This window comes from Lissotriton helveticus, chromosome 9 (assembly GCF_964261635.1).
Source record: "Lissotriton helveticus chromosome 9, aLisHel1.1, whole genome shotgun sequence".
In the NCBI taxonomy this organism is placed as follows: domain Eukaryota; kingdom Metazoa; phylum Chordata; class Amphibia; order Caudata; family Salamandridae; genus Lissotriton; species Lissotriton helveticus.
Genome location: NC_136070.1, coordinates 1,064,404,548 through 1,064,423,873, shown reverse-complemented (window position 1 = coordinate 1,064,423,873; position 19,326 = coordinate 1,064,404,548). Strand labels below are relative to the sequence as shown.

General features: G+C 44.6%; 1 protein-coding gene across 2 annotated transcripts in view; it reads right to left on the bottom strand.

Moving 5' to 3' along the window:
• Nucleotides 1-19,326, bottom strand: part of TSEN2 (tRNA splicing endonuclease subunit 2) — an 83,478-nt gene that overhangs the window by 40,360 nt on the left and 23,792 nt on the right. For both annotated transcript variants that reach the window (XM_078661418.1, XM_078661419.1), the window contains 2 exons: nucleotides 18,009-18,045; nucleotides 15,285-15,828 (listed from right to left, as the gene is read on the bottom strand). In XM_078661418.1, coding sequence (XP_078517544.1) covers nucleotides 15,285-15,828; nucleotides 18,009-18,045 — 581 coding nt within the window. The remainder of the gene's footprint in view (nucleotides 1-15,284; nucleotides 15,829-18,008; nucleotides 18,046-19,326) is intronic.

Sequence of the window (19,326 nt, the reverse complement as noted above, 5' to 3'; positions counted from 1 at the left end):
ATTTTCTAGTGGAGGCGGTCCCTGGCATTCACGAACGTTTGCAGGTCTGTTGTTCGGCAGCAAAATCAACTCAAATGGCTGCGAGCTTTTGTGCAACACATGGTTCCATTTGCGCTGAATTTTAGCACTGCTCTCGCTACCGGCGTTAAATTGCAGTGCAAGCTGCATATTTTCCGCTTATTGGTGGAATTCTGAGGAATCTCGCAGAGTTTTTCTGTTACTCCGAAAACTTCTGTGGAGGGAAACTCTGCTAGTTTCACCCACCCCTACTGTAACATCGAACTGTGTGGGCCTTGATTTGAAGATCCATTGGCATTGTCTTTGTTCAAGCTTAAGATTTCAGCTAATAACACAAATGAAATTTATATTTAAACATGCCTGATCGTACATCTACATAGGGCATGATGTTGTACTGCAGGAGAATTATAGCCATTGTTTTAACAACTCTTGTATGTTCTTTCTTCTGCTGAAGGTTTCATACAGCTTATGCAAACTTTACCACCTTCAGTCAACATCTTACGTATTACAGCTAATTAAATGAAAACGAATAATTTTCTATGTGACGCAGTTAAAACCTTTACTTTTGTTCACACCCAAATGACTGACAGACACGTCTTTGCAAATAAAGAAGCTCAATTGTGGTGCCACATTATGAAGTCTATCTGACCTTTCATTTAAAAGAACATAATGGTCTTTTAGGTTTCCTGCGTTTATAAATGTGATCACTGATCCATTTAACATCTCTTATAATCATAGATCTTTCTAGAGAATGAAGAAATGGCCAACACATTATTTTATTATGTCTTGTGCTTTTCCCGAAGACTGCAGGAGTGTGATGAATATTAGGAAACTTACTTTTTCCATTCCAATTTTGTTATCTGTAGATTTTCATTTTCATCTACAGTTATTGGTTTATTGGTAAGCAAACTTCATATGTTGACAGTACAAACTCTATCTTTCAGCCCTTTCTATTTTTGTTGGCTTCTTTCTCAGGATCCGAAAACTATTATGTCCCATTCCAAATTGAACAACAATAGCAATATTTGATCTTTGATGATGATGCAGGTGATAACAATGCATGAAGCATGGAACGTACGGTTTTCATCACTATGTATTAACATATGTTAATGGCTGCAAGCTAGCAATATCTTGGAATGTAAAACAATTGCCTTCCTATTACCCTGGACACTACAGCATAAACTGGGAATAAGGAATGTAATTTAATCATAACACCACCTCAAATGTTTCTCTGTACATAATATGTTTAGAACTCGTCTGTTATAATCTGCCTTCTGGGATATATAGCTCTGTTTTTCCTTAAGAAACAGTCTTTGGTAAAAAAAAAACTCCATCTTTCCAATTAAATAGTTCTTTAGTGATACCAATTTTTAACAGAAAGTACATAATATATTTTCAAGTCAGAAACAAGATTATAATTTAGATTGGAGTAAAATGCATCAGCTACAGCTGTAGGGCTTTTTTTTATTTTAAATAGCTACGTGACCTGAGGCTAATTACATTACCTGCTTTATCTGTTTTTTTGTTGTGATTTTATCATATTTATATAGTGTGTATACGGTGTTGCTCTAGTGTGGTTAGACTAAGCTGATTATCTTGAGTTCTTTTACTTTTGTCTTCTAATCATTAAAATGTATTTGTGACTAGTCCAAACTAGTGGGTTTAGATTTGCGAGGCAGTTTGTTATTCATACTTCGAGAAGGCATTAAATTCTTCAGTCTGCTCAATTGCAGTTGTATTCCAGTCTTATTCAAAATCACACATCTGACATCATGTAAATGCTCAGTACTATACCTGAGGTGAACACGTTTGGTAACATCATATCTGGTAGAGAGACTAACAATTTGTAGATTCCTTACCTTAGAATATCCCCAGGCATCAAACTAGATCCGGAATATTTTTGAGCAGTACCCTTGCGCACCAGTAGCTGTTGTCATCCGGCTCCGCGTCGCTGGTGTTGTCTGCACCAGAAGAGACATGTGCAGTACCTCTACAGGTGCCACACCGCCGCACTGGCATCAGTTACTTTCGCTAACCTCCATGCCAGAGTGCAGAGCCACAATAAGAATTGGACACTAGCATGGAAAAACTGAGGCCCTGAGAAGGGTATCCCTGATACTACAACCGGCTCGCAGAGCAGTGAGGATTGGATGGGCGGTAAGGAAACTGCAGCTAGATAGAGTCACTACCAGATACGACATTACCAAAGGTAAGTAACCAGTTAATCTGATAGAGACAATTTGCTGACCCTCCTGGCAGGTGTTATGGTCACTAGAAAGACAGTTTAGATGGTCAAGAGCCTAAGAGAGCAACTGTGCAGAGACTCAAACGGTGCACACATCAAGAAGGTGAGAATTAGACTGAGATCCCATTGGGGTATAATGAATGGCTTGGGGGAAAATGTGCTGCAAGCCTTTAAGGAGCCTTGCCACAACGGGGGACTTACATAATGAAGGTTAGTCTGGCAATCGCAAATAAGCTGAAATGGCTTAAAGATAGCCTTTAACTGTGCTCAGAGCAGAGTCCTGCTGGACTAAAGAAAGAGCAAATATAAGAACATAGGACAGAGCTTCAGCAAAGGGGTCAATTTTGTGGGAATCACACCATGTCACAAACGTATCCCAACAGCAGGCATATACCGCCTTGGTGGAAGAACGCCTGGCTGCCAGAATATCATCACAGACTTCAGGAGGAAGGTGGAAAGCTTTCAACTGTCACCTCTCAATCTCTACAAGTGAACAGGCTTGTGTGCTGCAGCGATAGAAGATCCTCTCAAAGGGGCAGCCTGATCAGAAGAATAATTGTCATGCTCAACAGCTCGAGATACCAGACTCTCCGTGCCCAAACCACAAGAATAACTTAGGCCCAGTTCTTCCTGAACTTCTTGAGAACTCTGGACAGGAGTGGTATTGGTGAAATGCATACAGAAGGCCGGGGTTCCACTGGAGTAAAAAAGCATATCCAAGCGAGAGTCGCCTCGTAAACCTGTGTGCGCAAAACTGTTGCCACTGCGCTTTCCCAGCAATGGTGAACAGATCTAATCAAGGCTCTCCCCACTACTGAAAGATTCCTTGCACCACCTCCGGATGGAGAAGCCATTCGTGATCAGCTAGGCTGAGTTTGACTGCAGTGGCATTCAGAGAGTCCACCAGGGTTGAACCACTAGGGAAATGCCTTTCCGGATCCAGTCTGATGCCGACGATATTCTAAGGTAAGCAATCTGCAGCTAGACGTCTCTATCAGATAGATATATTGCCTATAGGCTGTGCTAATTTTGGTGCATTCATTTAAAAAAATTTTTTTAATTATTTTCCATTGGAGTATAAACTTAAATCAATGCAGAAAAATACTCTGAGAATCAGTCACAGAAAAATCCAAAAAGCTCCCTTTATTTAGTAAGACATTTCGTCCACGTAGGATTTTTTGGAAGATAGATTAAGGTTTCTTCCAATTTTCTGCAGGTCGATTCTCTGATCTGATTTGTCTATTGCATTTGCAACCTCACTTTTATACTTGCTACAGGCTAAATCCTTGTACCACTGGGAATAGACAGTCTATTGAGAACTACTGCAGCTAAAAAGATCAATTGTGATGTGTGCTTGCTAGCAACTCACTGTCACTTGTAACTGACTGCATGTGAACTCTAAGAAGTGTCATATTTTGCCATTTGGGGTTTCACTGGGATAAACCCATTTTTCTTTGGGTGACGATGAACTGACTGTTATGGTCAACTTCTTCATCCCTATGAAATGTGCATTTTTTTTGTTAATCTTCAACCCATTATGGATATACAGCTTGCTACTTTCTTTGATCAAACTCTTAATTCAAAAATTGAATTTCGGGTTTTACTGTGTCTTCATCCGATTCATTTTTGAGGAGCTGCTTCTCTGCGTGTTTGATAAGCAATCCAGTAATATTGTAGAAACTAAAATCAAGTTATGTTGCCATCCGTCAATGCAACTTGGTTTATTCTACTCTCCATTGCCTAATATTTTGGGGTTCAACATTGACTTATATCTCTCCTTTAAGCACCTTATCAGCTAAAAAGTCTTAAGAAATCAGCAAATTACATAAGATTAAAAAGTATCTCCCAATGCCAGTCCCTACTTTCTGCATGACAAAACAAGTCTTCATGTACTACCGTATCAATCAGGACACTCCCCTGCAAGCATGTCTCCCAGACACTACGCTCACCTCACACAAAGCCACCTTACACAATGTCACCTAATTAATTGCTGCAAAAGGACAATTACAACAATTCTGCTCTTATAAAAACTTACAAAAGCTCCCCTCTGCATGCAAATACTTAAAAAGCCTATGTATACATAATTGACAAAGAAGTGCGTGCCCAGAAACTGTTCCCATCGTACCTGCATCGACCACACTAACCTCTTCGGTGCGTCGGACGGCCCCCGGCCGTCTGACGTCACAGTGGGCGTGTGCGGAAGATGGCTGGGGGTCATCCGTTTTCCACACGAGTGGAATTCTCCCGTGCAGCGGGAGAATTCGCGCCACAGCGAAGCGGCTAAATACTGTTATGTGGTCACATTAGGCCCGAGCAAATACACCAACCATTTAACATGTTCACATTTTAAAGTAACATCTTTCTTAAAAGCTGACCTTTGGCACACATCTGCCTGTGTGCCTGTATGGATAATATTCTTTGAAATTACTTTTGCTTACATTTCTTTATATCTGGCTGATTAGCCAGAAACTGGTCCCAGGATGCTTGTTTCCGGTCCAGGGAAGACATGGCTTGGCAGTTCGGGCTGGACTGTTCCCATGAGGCACAGGGTCAGACTGACTTGCATATGGCCATGTCTGAACTGGGTGGTGGAGTGAGCTAAAGAATGATGATGGATTAAACCCAGATCAGTTGACTGGGGGTGTGTTTGATTTGCTCAAACGCTCCGTCCATCATCCCCTTTGGTATCGTTACATTTCTTTATAGGCATATAATTAGAACATTGAACATTCTGAACGAAAGCTAAAGTTTTGAGGTTTGTTATTGTTCGCTCTGCTATAGCTTTGTCAGGCTAGAATCAATAATGATGGCCTGACTAGGACTTCGGCATGGCAACTTGGGTGAAGTTTATTATATAAACGATTTCACTCCTTTGTCTACTTAGAGGAGCAATTCACTGACATTGTTGAGGTCGCCCCAGGCTAGATTTCCAGCCCAGCAAATCCTGTTTACTTCCTGCGAACGAGGGTGCCCAGCTCTACTCTAAGACGGGCTCCCAGATTAATATTAAACACAGGTAACTGCTGAGTTATATCACACTACAGGGATTCTGGCAGAGTCATCCACCACAGTCACATTAGGATAGGGAGCGTAAGGTAGGTACACAAATAAAATTGCACTTATATGCAAGCATATATTCTATGTGACCGCACAATGTACATTTTCTTTACCATTCTTTGCCATTCTCGTGATGGTGATTACTCTGTTTTATTTCCTTCTATTGATAATTGCAGCGCATGTATTTAACACAAGAATCTTAATGCTTCAATAAATATTTGAATTACCAATTTGAGTATTTCTTGTGTCTCCCTCTGGCCAAGCATGAGTTATCAATCAAATCTGTTTCCACAATTTCCTTGGGGAGTCAGGATCGTCATGTTCGGAGGTATACACACCCCCTGTTACCTTGCTAGGTTAGGGATACAGATGGTACACTGTGAGCTAGCCAGGACTCAGGCCAACATCTCCTGATGGTGTGCGTAGACTAAGTCTTGCACAGATTTGACGCTTATGTTGTCCAACAAACGCACAGTTTTACTGAGAAAGTATGAACAAGTACAACATTACCATTGCAGACGTGTTTCTAACAAAATTATAAGAAAGCCTCATCTTTTGCTCCCTCACTCCCTCTGTAATGATACCTTAAATGAGGCTGGCGACCTCACTTCTAATTTTAGAAAATAATCCAAGACTCCTTTTCCCAAATCTTTTATGCATCACTGACTCTACCTTTTCCACATGCAAAAACTATTTAAAAAGATTACTATTTTGTGTGGCTTTTCCTGCATAACGCAAAATCCTAATAGGAAGTGGAGTCTGGTTCCCAGAAAACACAAACGTCTCCTCTGCCCCTGCCCTGGCCCTGGCTAGGTCAGGACATGAGACTGAAAGCGTTTCCAGGGAAGAACCTTCTTGTCATTCCTCTGAGTCAGGTTGTATAATGTTCCACTAGGAGAAGAAGCTGAAGAAAGTGACGAAGCTGCTCTTATACTGTCATTAGAACAAAGCTCAACATACCTTTGCTAATTTCTGTACCCAAGTCCTGGCCCCACTGCCAGACCCTTGATAAGGATGGCACAATAAACATTGGAGCTACTCTTTGTGGAAAGAAAAGACTGGCCAATTGTTCCATCATGACTTACTCTGCATACTGTTGGTAGAGGACTACAAGGCAGTAATGAAGCAACAGTCAATCACTGCACTACTTCTGATATCATAGATATTCTAGCAAGACATTAGGCATAGGAAATCTGACTTTGCTGCATGGTGACCCCATATTTTTCACCTTTTGCTTGGCCTTATAATTTTGCTTGTGTTAGACCACTGTGCACTTTACCCCTGGTGACCAGCAGAAAAGTGCCTGGTATATTTAATATTCCTATAAGTCCCTAGTGTATGGTACAAAGTGTACCCAGGTCCTGTATGTTCAATGTCACTAATGGGCTACAGCACTTATTGTGACATCCACTACAGTGATACTGTAAAACAAAGTAGCCTGACTGTATAAGTGAAAAAACTGCAATTCGACCTGTCAAAACTTCGCTTTTCAATATTAATAACTTAGCCACACATAGGCCTTGTCACCCACAAAGCAGGGTGCAAGGTATTCAAAATTAGGACAGATAGACATTTTATGTTAACATGTCTTTACAGAAGCAAGCACCGACAAACCATTTGACATATAACACTAAGGCCACACTTGAAAGTAAACACGTTTCCAAAACAATTCTTAAGTATCTACTGTCTGATTGCTGGAAACCCCTTCTTTGGTCTTCCAGACTTGTGTCTCTGAGTTTACTGAGCGAAAAGTGACTGCTACAAACTTGATTTTAGTGCTACATGTGGGAGGACACTCGGATTGCCAAAGTACAAACCGCAAACATACCAAGAGCCCTTAGAGCCCATGTTAGTGTGCATGAAGATGTCAGCCATCTTGAAAACACGCAAGCGTTGGCCCCTTGAACTGTTATCCTCATTGGTTAGGGCGTACCCAGGAGTCATTCCAACCCACTAGCTCATGCCACGCACAAATGTGGCATCTTCAAGCATCCACTTGAGAACACTACTAGAACTGTGGAATATCAGAAGAGGACTGAACCTTCTCTCTGCAACCTGAGAAGAGCCCTAGAACTGCTCCCTCTTGTACCTAGGACGAAGACGTGGACTCCAAGGGTCATACGGCTGACCTTCTGTTCAAGCTACAGAGATACAACAAACTACAAGAAACCTTTTACTGCAACTGCCCAGCTGGCCAATGACAACTGGACCTGCACTTGCACCTTTCTGTTTGCCTCTGCCTATCACCCTGCAAGTTTCTAAATGCCTCCCCTGAGATCCTGGGGGGCTTCAGAAGCATACTCATGTGGGGGACTGGGACATAAAGGACTATTATAACACAAGAAATCCTCGGGTCTATACTTGCACACAAGAATGCATCAAAACCAATGTGCATCAAAAGATTTGAGGGATTGGAGTCTCACAAAATGTCCATATAGAGAGGGGGACAATTCCTTTCAGGACGAAACCCCTCACCCACCATAGGTAGCATGCTTCATCATATGGGTTTCTCCTCCTAGTGTGAGACCTAGTCCCACTGAGGGCTACAACCCCCTCACTGTGAGGTAGGAGCTCTGGGATGTTTTCAAGATGGTCAAAACCTATACTAGGATGCTTAAATCCCATATATGTGAATGGTAGGTGTGGTGAGAGTGCAGCGCAAAGGGGCGTGATTGAGTGAAATCGCAGTGGTGAGGTGAAAACTACCTAGTCGAGACAAAAAAAACCTTTATTAGCCTGCTTGCACTGGTAGGCTTAAAAGGCAGTGCAAAGAGTAGTATTGATTTAAAACTACACTATAAAAAGGTCGACATGTTTCAGCCTTAAATGATCAATCATTGTATCTAGGCTTTCTTCAGGACCAAGATCGAAAAAGTTGCTGCTGCTTGTGCAAAAATGTGAAAAAGAAAGAAAACTATACAGAACCAGTAATCCTATAAGTTGCTGATGGGTATTACTGGAGCTATCCACAACTTTAGGATACGTGCCACACCTCTACCTGGCGACAGCTCAGGGAATGGGGGCCCGCTCTCTCTCTCTCTCTCTCTCTCTCTCTCTCTCTCTCGAGCAGAGGTTACTTTGCCGATATACTTCCTTCTTCTCTGCATAATACTTTTAACAGCTTACATATAAGAACCAGATGGCATTTATTTTTCTCAGCTTTGGTTTGGTTTTATTTTCAGACTTCTTCTTCACTGACATTAGATGAAGCCCATTACTGTTTGGCACATAACCTATATTCCGCTACCTTATTCTTTCTTCCTTATGGCTACCTTATAACAGGTCTTCACAAGTAGTTACCTCTTCAGCAGTTACTTACAGGCACTTCCTGTCTTTTTTTTTATTTTTTATCTTTATTTATCATTTTCAAGAATAAACATACAATGAAAGCGTGGCATAGATGTAGAATAAGAACAGTTGCATCACATCTCGTCCCCTTGGTTACATACATACAGTGCATAAGAACTTGAGCATACTCAATATCAAGAACAGGCCAATACATCGGACAGTCAATGTAGACAATTGCAACGCTGGGTTCCAGTGCGTTCGGGTACATTTCTCAGTCTTGACGAAATAGAGGTTTCACATATAATTCCACAGTACTTGATGAGGGAGGGGGAAGTAACCCGGGAGGTGGTCAGGCAGGCTCCACAAAGCCAGAGTATTGGGTAGTGAGTCAGCAAAGCTTATCAACCGATCCCTTCAGGGTCCATATCCGGGGTAGAGGCCGCCTGGACCGCAGCCATGGAGCCAGCCAGATATGTGCGATACGGGCCCCAAATATCCTTAAGTCTGGATGTAATGGGGACCGTGGCAGAGTACTCCTCACTGTTGGCGTTGCAGTGTGCCATGCTCCGGAGCCAGGAATTGTGCAACGGGGGTCGACGGTCGCACCAACGAATTGCCACCTCGCTCTTTGCCAGCAAGAACCCCAGCGCCACCAGCCTACGGGAAGTCGGCCATGTAGCCCAGAAGGGCAATCTCGGGGATGGGGACTAGATTCAAGCGCAGCATGTCACTAAGTGTGCGGTGTACTCCGGACCAGTAGTCCTGAAGCATTGGGCATGCCCACGAAAGGTGCGCGAAGTCAGCCTGGGGGCAGCCGCATTTGGGGCAGTTGTGTGGTCGCGCAGGGTCTATTCTATGCAGTCGCGCTGGCGTGAAGTAGAGTCTACGCAAGAACTTAAAGTGTAGGAGCTTGTGTCTACTGTTCAGTGAGATGTCTTTGGTCGCCCTGCAGCACCACTGCCACTGTTCATCTGTGATGGGGTAACTCAAATCCGCCTCCCATGCAGCCCGCACTGTCTGATCCGGAGCCGGGAGCATGTCGGAGTACATCCGATATAGTTTAGAGACTAGGTGCGTCCCCGATGTGTGTTGGATAAGGAAGGTGAGGGGGGGAATTCCTCTGGATTGAGGGGGAACGAGGGGAACGAGGTACGCAGCAATGATCGCAATCTATTGAGCACAAAGGAGTCCATGAACGTCCATGCCGTGAAGCGGGTATCCTCTGTGAGGGAAAAGGCATGGCCCTCAGGAAACAGGACCCCTATGGTGGAAATGTGAAATTTGGATAACGTTCGTTTCACCACAGTTTCCCCAGTGATTGCTAGCCTGGAGGGGTTGGGCAGTGAGAGGGCTGGAGAGTACATCTGGGCGACCCCAGTCAAGCGAGGCAGTCTGCCCCACGCCCAGCAGGTCGACGACACAGTCTGAATGTCACGTGGGTCCGTGGGGAAGCCCGATGGCAGAGTGGCAGCCAGTGTACCCGGTAGAACCAGATCGGCCTCAGGCTTCAAGTATACGATCCAGGCATCGGGGTGGTACCAGGGGTATGCGTAGGAACACTGTGCCACAAGAAAGTAAAGATAAAAATCGGGATCATCCAGCCCACTGCGCTCATAGGGGAGTGTCAATACGCGCCAGGACACGCGGGGATTTTTATCTCCCCACACTAGTCGTAGCAGTAAGGAGCGCAATTGTGTGAATAAGATTTTTGTGAGGGGAACAGGAATGTTGTTGAACAGGTATAGAAAACGTGGCAGCACCATCATTTTAATGATTGCGACTCACCCAGCCATGGACAATGGGATACGATTCCATCGTTCAATCTGACCTTCCAGGGCAGTCAACGCGGTGCCATAATTCAGTCTGATAATGGATTCAGTGTCCAGGGGGACTTGTATCCCCAGGTATGTTACCGAATCCCGGCTCCAAGTGAGGGGGAAGGGGCAGGACCATTCAGTAGTGCTCGGCGTGAGTGGAAAAATAACAGATTTATGCCAATTTATGCGCAAGCCCGAAAACGCGCCAAACCGGGTTATTTCCGCTATCAGCGGTTCAAGGTTGTCCTGCGGTTGCCGGACGTAAAGGATGGTATTGTCTGCATAAAGCGAGACTAAAAGTGGTCCAGTGCGGAACTGAAGACCCCGATGCAAATGTCCTTCCTGAAAGTGACGGACCAACGGGTCCATCGCCAAGATGTATAGAATTGGCGAGAGGGGGCAGCCCTGTCGCGTGCCACGCGACAGGGGGAATTGTGTAGTGATAGTGCCATTGAGGCGCAGTCGCGCCACAGGCCGCGTATAGAGCAACTCCACCGTGTTCACCAAGCACTCAGGAATGCCCATCCGGCGCATCACCGACATAAGGAATGGCCATTCTAAAGTGTCAAACGCTTTTTCGGCATCTAAAAGAATCGCCGCAGCTGGGACGGCAGGATCCACCCGGTGCAGGACGGAGAAGAGGGTGCGGAGGTTGAGAGATGTGGAGCGATACGGTACGAAGCCAGACTGTGCCGGGGAGATAATGGACTCCATCAGCAGAGACAGGCGGATGGCGATGGCTTTTGCTAGGATCTTGTAGTCCAAGTTTAACAAAGAGAGAGGGCGATAAGAGCCGCACAGTGTGGGATCTTTTCCCGGTTTGGGCAACAGCACTATGACCGCTTCCCTGAGCGTGGGGGGCAAACAGCCCGTCTCCAGGGCCTCTGCGTACTCTTCCACCAAACGGGGAACCAGCAATTCTTTATAGGCCTTGTAAAAGTCTGCAGAAAAGCCGTCCAGACCGGGGGCCGAAGACCCTTTCATAGAGTCGATAGCTTCAATGATAATGTCAGATGTGATGGGGTCGGCTAAAAAATCTATCATCCATTTCTCCAAGTACACCATCGCTATTTCATTAAGATAGTTACCACGGTCTATGGTGTCATCGGCCAACGTGGAAGTGTACAGGGATGTGTAATAATGCAAAAAAGCATCGCATATTGCCGATGTAGTGTGTAGAGTGTCCCCTGCAGGGCCCACGAGGTCAGTGATGTACACAGATTTGCGTGGTGGCCGCAATAGCTGAGCCAAAATGTTGCCAGGTCGGTCGCCCTCCCCATATTGCCTAGCCGTGTGCTCCCTAGTCAGAAATCGAAGCTCTCTTTCCGCTTCCTCACGGATTTGCAGCATCAGTTGCAAGCGTTTTGTTTCTCTTTCTTCCGTATGTTGCGAGAGTTGTTCCGCATCTAATGTTGCTATGTCGCGCTCTATCTGGAGCAGGGTAGAACGAATATCGTGCAATGTACCTGTATGTTTAGCAATGCACACTCCCCTGATAGTAGCTTTGAAGCCCTCCCACAGGACTGCCCAGGTGTCAACCGTGCCTGTGTTCAGTTCAAAATATTCCTCTATGGCTTCCCTGACTTCCTCAGTAAACACGGGGTCCGATAAAGCCCTCCCGGGGAAGCGCCACTGTCTTTCATAGCCACCCGCCCTTGGGACCTGAAGTCGCATCACAATGGGGGAATGATCTGACAGGGTGCGGGGGAGTGTAAGGAGGTCGCCTACCCAACCAGCCACTCCTGGGGAAATCAGCCAGTAATCAATCCTGGTCCAGGTGTCGTGAAACCCTGAGTAGTGTGTGTGTACGTAGGTGTGTGGGCACGCAAGGAAGCCTCGATGTCAATGAGGGAAAAATGGGAGCACACATCAAGAAGGATTGGTCGTGAACGGGGCTTCGAGTCTGGGGCCGAAGACGTACCGTCTCTGGCTGGGTTAAGTAGTAGGTTAAAATCGCCACCAAGTATCAGAAGCCCCGGCTCCAAGTTAAACAGGTGCATCTGTAGCTCAGTGAAAAAAGCAGGTGTGTCTATGTTAGGCCCATAAACCCCAACTAGCGTAATTCTGTGGTCCAATAGAGTACCGGCAACAATGACATATCTACCCTCACTGTCAGTTACTGTGTGTGATAACTTAAATGGTACGCGATTATGTATGCCAGTAGCGACCCCCCTGGAGTATCTGCTGTAGTGGGAAAAGAAGCGATGGGGGCCCAAACTTTTGACAACCTGGGAGGCAGCGTCAGGTGACAAGTGAGTTTCCTGCAGGAAAACCACGTCTATCTTGTGTCGGGCGATGTGGTTGAAAACCTGTCTGCATTTCCTAGCGTTATTTAATCCCCTAACATTCCACGACATCAGTGAAAGGCCGGAGGGGCCGCCCCGTAATCCTAACCTGGCCATGAGTACTGTGACAAGGATGAAGACATACGATAGAAGCAGCTCAGCACACAGTGGGCAATATCGACAATGATGCAACACATTCGAGGAGGACATAACCAAACAAAACCCCATTCCCACCCCCCACCCAACCTCTCATAGACCCCAAAGAGGAAAACCCATCCCAACAAAGCGGTGTAACGGAATACCATGCATTGAAAATTAACAAGGTGGACGGGGTGTACCGCAAGAAGTAAAACAATAAACCCCAAGTGACTCAGGGCAGCCGCCATTAGGGGTGGCAACGCCACAACGGCCGGGCAACCCAATCCAATTAGTCACGCAACATACAAGACCATGGATATGCAAATGGATTATGAAAGGCTGTGACAGGAAGGAAGAAGCAAGGGCAAAAGGCAAAGAGTCAGCCATGGCCGGAGCCTGAAAACAGATCTACACTGCGCTGTGAGTCTTCCTGAGCTGGAGAAGGCACTCTGGAGGTGTCCGATGTCTGTGTGTCCCTTGATTTATAAGTGTGACAAAATTCTTGGGCCTCCGAAGGGGTATCGAAAATGCGTGTTCTACCAGCGACTTCCACTCGGAGGCGTGCGGGGTAAAGCATCCCGTATTTAAGGCCTAGATTGCGGAGCGTGGCCTTCACCCCCGTGTATTTCCGGCGGGCCTCCTGGACCATGAGAGTGAAGTCTGGATAGAGGGACAGGGAGTCACCTTGCCATCGTATCTCTCCCTTTTCACGAGCTGCTCGAAGCGCCGCATCACGGTCCCTAAAGTTCATGATCCTGGCTATGATGGGGCGTGGTGGTAGACCCGGTTTTGGCCGGGGTCCCAGAGATCTATGGGCCCTCTCCACCACAAATCCGGGAGTGAAATGATCCCTGCCAAACAGCTCAACTAACAATTTTTCAACGAAGACGTCCATTCTGCCCGTTTGGGTAGATTCCGCCACACCCAAAATACGGACGTTATTTCGTCGTCCGCGCGCCTCCAAATCCTCGTTTTTTATGGCCACTTTTTTCAGGATTTTTTCAACACGTTTTGGCCTTTTCCGGACTTTCGCGCCCGTGTCTTCAAGTTCCGACACCCGGGCCTCGACTATATCAAGCCGGCGTTCATGTGCTTGCACTTTGGAGCCCACATCTGCCAACTTCTGCTCCAAAGTGTCGAATCTGTTGTCCAATGATTTGAAACCTGCCCTTATTTCGGACATCATGGTGGTGACCAGAGTGGCGGTGGCATCCTGAGGGGGGGGAGGAGGCATCGCGTCTGATGAGGCCCCCGTCGCGGAGTCAGTGGTAAGCAGGGAGGATTTGTCGAAGCTGAGCTTCCTTTGATTGGGATCCCTCTTGCCCATGTTGGTCAGCAGGGACCACGCCTCGGGGGCCCAGGGGAAGTGCAAGGAGGGCAGCGACACTTATGAGGCAGGAGGGAGGCACAGCGACTGGCACTCCGTCACTGGCAGAGGAGGGGCCCTACCACGGCCAGCCAGGCACCCCAAGGCAATCCTCAGGCAGGCACAGGCGGGGGGCACGTACCCGGGCAGCCACCGCTATCACTTCGTGGTCCGCGGTCAAATCAAGTGCCGTCTCCAGAGGCCAAAACGTAGCGGGCCGATAACAGGGCGCGAGGACTTTGTACGGGTTCCACAGAGAGCGGAAATACAGATTTCATTAACCTGCAAAGAAACATTTGTGCTGTCTACTCACTAAGCAAGAAACTAAAGACATGCAGGGAAAGAAATACAACGTTTTTTACACTTTAAACTAGTATATTATGCAATACTTAATGAAAACTCACAAATGAACCTAATTTATTACTCTGTAATTTCCCTGCAAGCCATTCTAAAATATGCATACAGTGCAATGTGCATTACAATGTCCATTGCTGCCTTGCCTTTATTTTCCCTCCTTAGTTTACATACAGTATACAACGAGGACAGTATACTAGTTCAAGAAGTGTTTAGTTTGTTTCTTTGTACTGAAAAATAATTTCACAGGCAGCACCAACTTTGCACTCTTCTTTCATAAACTGTAGACTAGTGCACTTTTCCGCTTTGCCTGCATCAATGACTTATTTGGTGCATGTTAAGTGCCAAGAAAAAATACACATTTAAAATTATCCACTCTGTTGGTTGTCATCTAATACACATTGCTTTTCCTGGCCATTACTCAAGACTTGCCCTGGCCAGTCTGTAACAAGACAACTAAATAGCAGTAAATATACATATACATTCTTGTTGCTACTGGAACATGTAATGAAAAAGATCACATGTGCCTATAATTTGCATGCCACATGTGATAGTAAAACCATAGTAACCACAGAACAGACTGGACCATAACATTGACGAGTTATTAATGCAGTTTGCTATTTATGGTCTCATAACTGTCTACAGGTTCTGCCCAGGATAATTTTCAGATTAATTAATTCTATGAGCACACGTGGAGTAGCTTTCCTTGAACTCACCTCTTTCTCCTCTTCTTCGCCATCACTGCAAAACAGTATTTCCTCTTCTTGCACCAAAACATACTCCTGTTCATGTTCCTGCTGGCTGAATGAACCCTGATGCTCCTGTTTGGGAGTCTGGCTGATTTTACAGCCACAGTGCAAAATTAAATCATCATGTCTATGACAATGTATTTTAGCTAATTCTTTGATGTCTACTGTTTCTACTGTGTCGCTGCCATATTTGGCTAAAGGATCATAATCAGGATCTCCTTCTAAGCACCTCTTCTTTGAGACTGGGCTCTTGCTCGGGCTGTCAGGAGGCAGAGTCTCGGGATCGGCGTTATCAAGGGAGGAGATTGCCAAATGTTTCACCTCATCCTGCATATTTGTAAGTTCAGATTCAGGCTCAGATTTGCACTTCTCTAGTTCAACATCCTCCTTTTCACACTGGGAAGGTAAGTCCAGGGGTTTGGTGAAATCCTCAAGAATGCCATCGATTGACCAATTACGGAGTCCTTGTTTACGCATTAGGCTTCTAGTCCAGTCAACATGACACTGGTACCTAGAAGGGTTAATAAATATCAAACAAATTAAAGGTTATTTTGAAAGTGAATTACAGCATAAGATCATGTGAAACACAATTAAGAGGTCTAAAAACTAACAGGCACATGCATCAACCATTTTTGCGAGCGCAAATGGTGCGATTCTCAAAAATCGTCCGTTTGCGCCTGCAAAAAGGGCTTCTGCGATGCATCAACCTATTAGCCTCTCACAATTTAAGAAATCGCAAATTATTGAGATTTCTTAAATTGTGATTGCATTTAAGGAATTGCAAATTGCGATTCCTTAAATGCAATGCATGATGGAATGGCAAATTGCGATTTTGCTAATAGGGGCAAAAATTACCATCAATTTGTACTTGATGGTAGTTCATAAAAACTTTGAAAAATGCACTAAACTGCATTTTTCAAAGTTGTAGGTTACACACACACACATTCCCTTGGGGCACGTGTGTGCCCAACATGTGTGCACAGATCAATTTCTGGGGTGCAACAGGGTGTCCTTTAGACTCCCTTGCACCCTTCAAATTGCATGCGCAATTTGCGAATGAATGGGAAGGCATTCGTTAATTGCGAGTCGCAATTAAGGAATGTTTGGGATTTTATAATTTTATAGCGATTCCTCCATACATAGGCAATTCCTTAATAATCGCAAAAGCCTATATTGATGCATGTGCCTGTAAATTCTTAAACCAGCTAAAATGCATGTTCATTCTAGCTATCCTGTTTTTTCATGAGGGATTTAATAAATTGGGGGATAATTTAATTATCAGCCATGTATTCCAACAGAAATTCAATGATTTTATTCGCTGTGTTCTGACAACATACATTGTAGCTATTTCTGGCTTACCACTTATCAGAATTACTGTGGATAACTGGTACTGTCCTCATCTAAAAGAACATATTATGCAATTCACACACCAGAAAACCTTTCCTTCAGACTGCATGACTACCAAGTACAGGGACTATTTCCTCAAACACATTTTCAAATCCGTGACTTCAGAAGCCCATGATCTCCTGCATTATATATAATAAAAAATTGGAAGATTATTCTCTCTCAATCTTTCTTCCAACTTTACTTGCAGAGGAAACTAACGCTGCTTAGCAGAACTGTGTCTTATCTGTGAACATCCCCATGAATTGGTTTTGGTGTTGAGAGATTCCTTTCCAAGTAAACATGTTATCCAAACCAGACTTATTATCTTGTGCTGAATACATGCAAATAGAACTTAATGGCACATTTATGATGGACATGCCCACATAGAACATAACATGATCTAAAGTGGTTGCAGAAGTGAAGTGGTAAAATTTTAATGTATTGGCAAAAACAGTTCAGCCTAGTGACTTTGACGACGCTGGGGTTCATGCCAAAATATCTTGGCTGATGAGGAACCGCAATCAAAACATAAAAACTTCTGGATACCAAACACTTACTTTTATCTCGGTTTAAGGGAACTTTCTAAAGTCAGTTTTGTTTCAGCGCACGTAACTATATAAAACAGCAAATATACATATACAAAAAATAACTACGGTTATAATGCATGGAACTTCCACTAAGTGCAATAAAACATTAGAGTAATTCACCTAGCTTGTCATAGGTGAAGTGAGCCAGCACAGTTGGCTCAAAGTTGTCCTTATGGGAACCTCAATCAAAAGAAAGAAAACCAGTATCCGTCCTGCACAATCATCCATCTATTCTACACAATTTTCATGACGTCTTTTGCCATAGCAGTCCTATTTGTTTGTCTGTCTAATACTTATCAGACTACTTACTGTAACTTTTCAAAATGAGTTACCCTTAATGGGACATACTGACTTGAGTCATTTACCGGTATGGTTCACTTATCTGGCAATTTACTCTTTTTCTGTATCAGACTCTGTTCAAGGGGCCACAGTGTAGACAGGGAGTAACGTTAAGGGCAACAGCTTAGAACACAACAGTCAACTAAGAGACACATAAAATATAAGCCCAGCGCTCATCGTTTATGTAAAAAGAAAGCACAGCACTACTAAACACTACAAATTTAAATTGAAACGACATACAGGGTTGCAAACTAAGTTGAGTTAAACGGTTTGGCACTACTTTGTCCCTTTGAATGTATGTACATTTTTCACTGTGAAGAGGATTCAAAATCTAGAGATACTGAAATCTCTACAATTCAAAACAGTCAGGTACACTTACTTTGCTGATGATATCACAGGAAATTTGGACCTGAGACCTACAACAAAAATGGACAGGGTATGACTTTTCAAAACCTTTGAATACAAACATGAAATTTGCTTCTATGCAACTATGTGTTTATTTATTTTGAAAGTTTTATATAGCGCGGACAAGATCTTTGCAGATATCAGAGCGCTTTACACAGAAGGAGTACATGAGGGAGCATAGTCAAGCAGATAAATCAGAATCATATAAATCAATAATACAGGTAATGCAAATAAACAACTGGGTCAAACAGATAGTACATATCGGTGCAGAGTCTTTAAAGGAGTCCGAGGTAATAGTTCAGGTGTATTTTGCCATGAGGATAGCTTTTACTTCCTTCTTAAAGAGTGTAGTGGAAGAGATGAGCCTAGTTTCGGGAGGGAGTGAGTTCCAGATCCTGGGTGCCATTCCTGAGAAGGAGCGTTTATAGGTTTTTTCCTTCCGGAATCTACGAGGTTTCAGCAAAAGATTGTTTGTGCCTCTAGTGTTTCTAGCGCCGCCAGAGATTGTCAGCTTCTGAGTGAGGTAGCCGGGAGAGTTCAGGTGTACCGCCTTGTGTGTCATGCAGGCGATTTTCTGATGTATTCTGGCTTCAAAAGGCAGCCAGTTCAGGGATTTCAAGTCAGGAGAAATATGAGAGTGCTTTTTTGACCCAGTGATGAGTCTCGCTGCAGCGTTTAGAGAAGCTCTTAGGGGTGCAGTAGTAGTTAGGGGGAGTCCGCAGAGGGCGACGCTGCCATATTCAATTCGAGGGATGACTAGTGCTTGTACTGCGGTTTGGAAGTCTTTGGCTGGGAGGAAAGGTTTAAGTTTCCTCAGGGTATTGATTTGGAAGTTCGCTCCCTTAGTTGCCTTGCTGATATGTTGCTGCATGTTGAGATTGGTGTCGAGGGTTATGCCTAACGATTTTGCTGAGTCCACGATGGTGGATTGGACATTGAGTGCTGTTAGGTGTTTAAGCCAAATTTGAGTGGTGGAGATCTTCGCTGGAGGTGAGATCAGAAGGAACTCTGTTTTCAGAGCATTGAGTTTGAGATGGTTATCGGCCAGCCAGGATTGGGTGCTTCTGATCGTTGAGTTCAGGAGCAAAATGTCTTTGGGGGATTGTAATTTGAGATAAAGTTGGGTGTCATCGGCGTACATGTGAAAGTGTACATTGGATGCTTGTAGCAAGGTGGTGAGAGGTTCCATAACTAGGTTGAACAGAGTTGGGGATAGGGAGGATCCTTGGGGGACGCCCAGCGTTACAGGTATTGGCGAGGACAATAGGTTGTTGCTCTTGAATTTCTGCGAC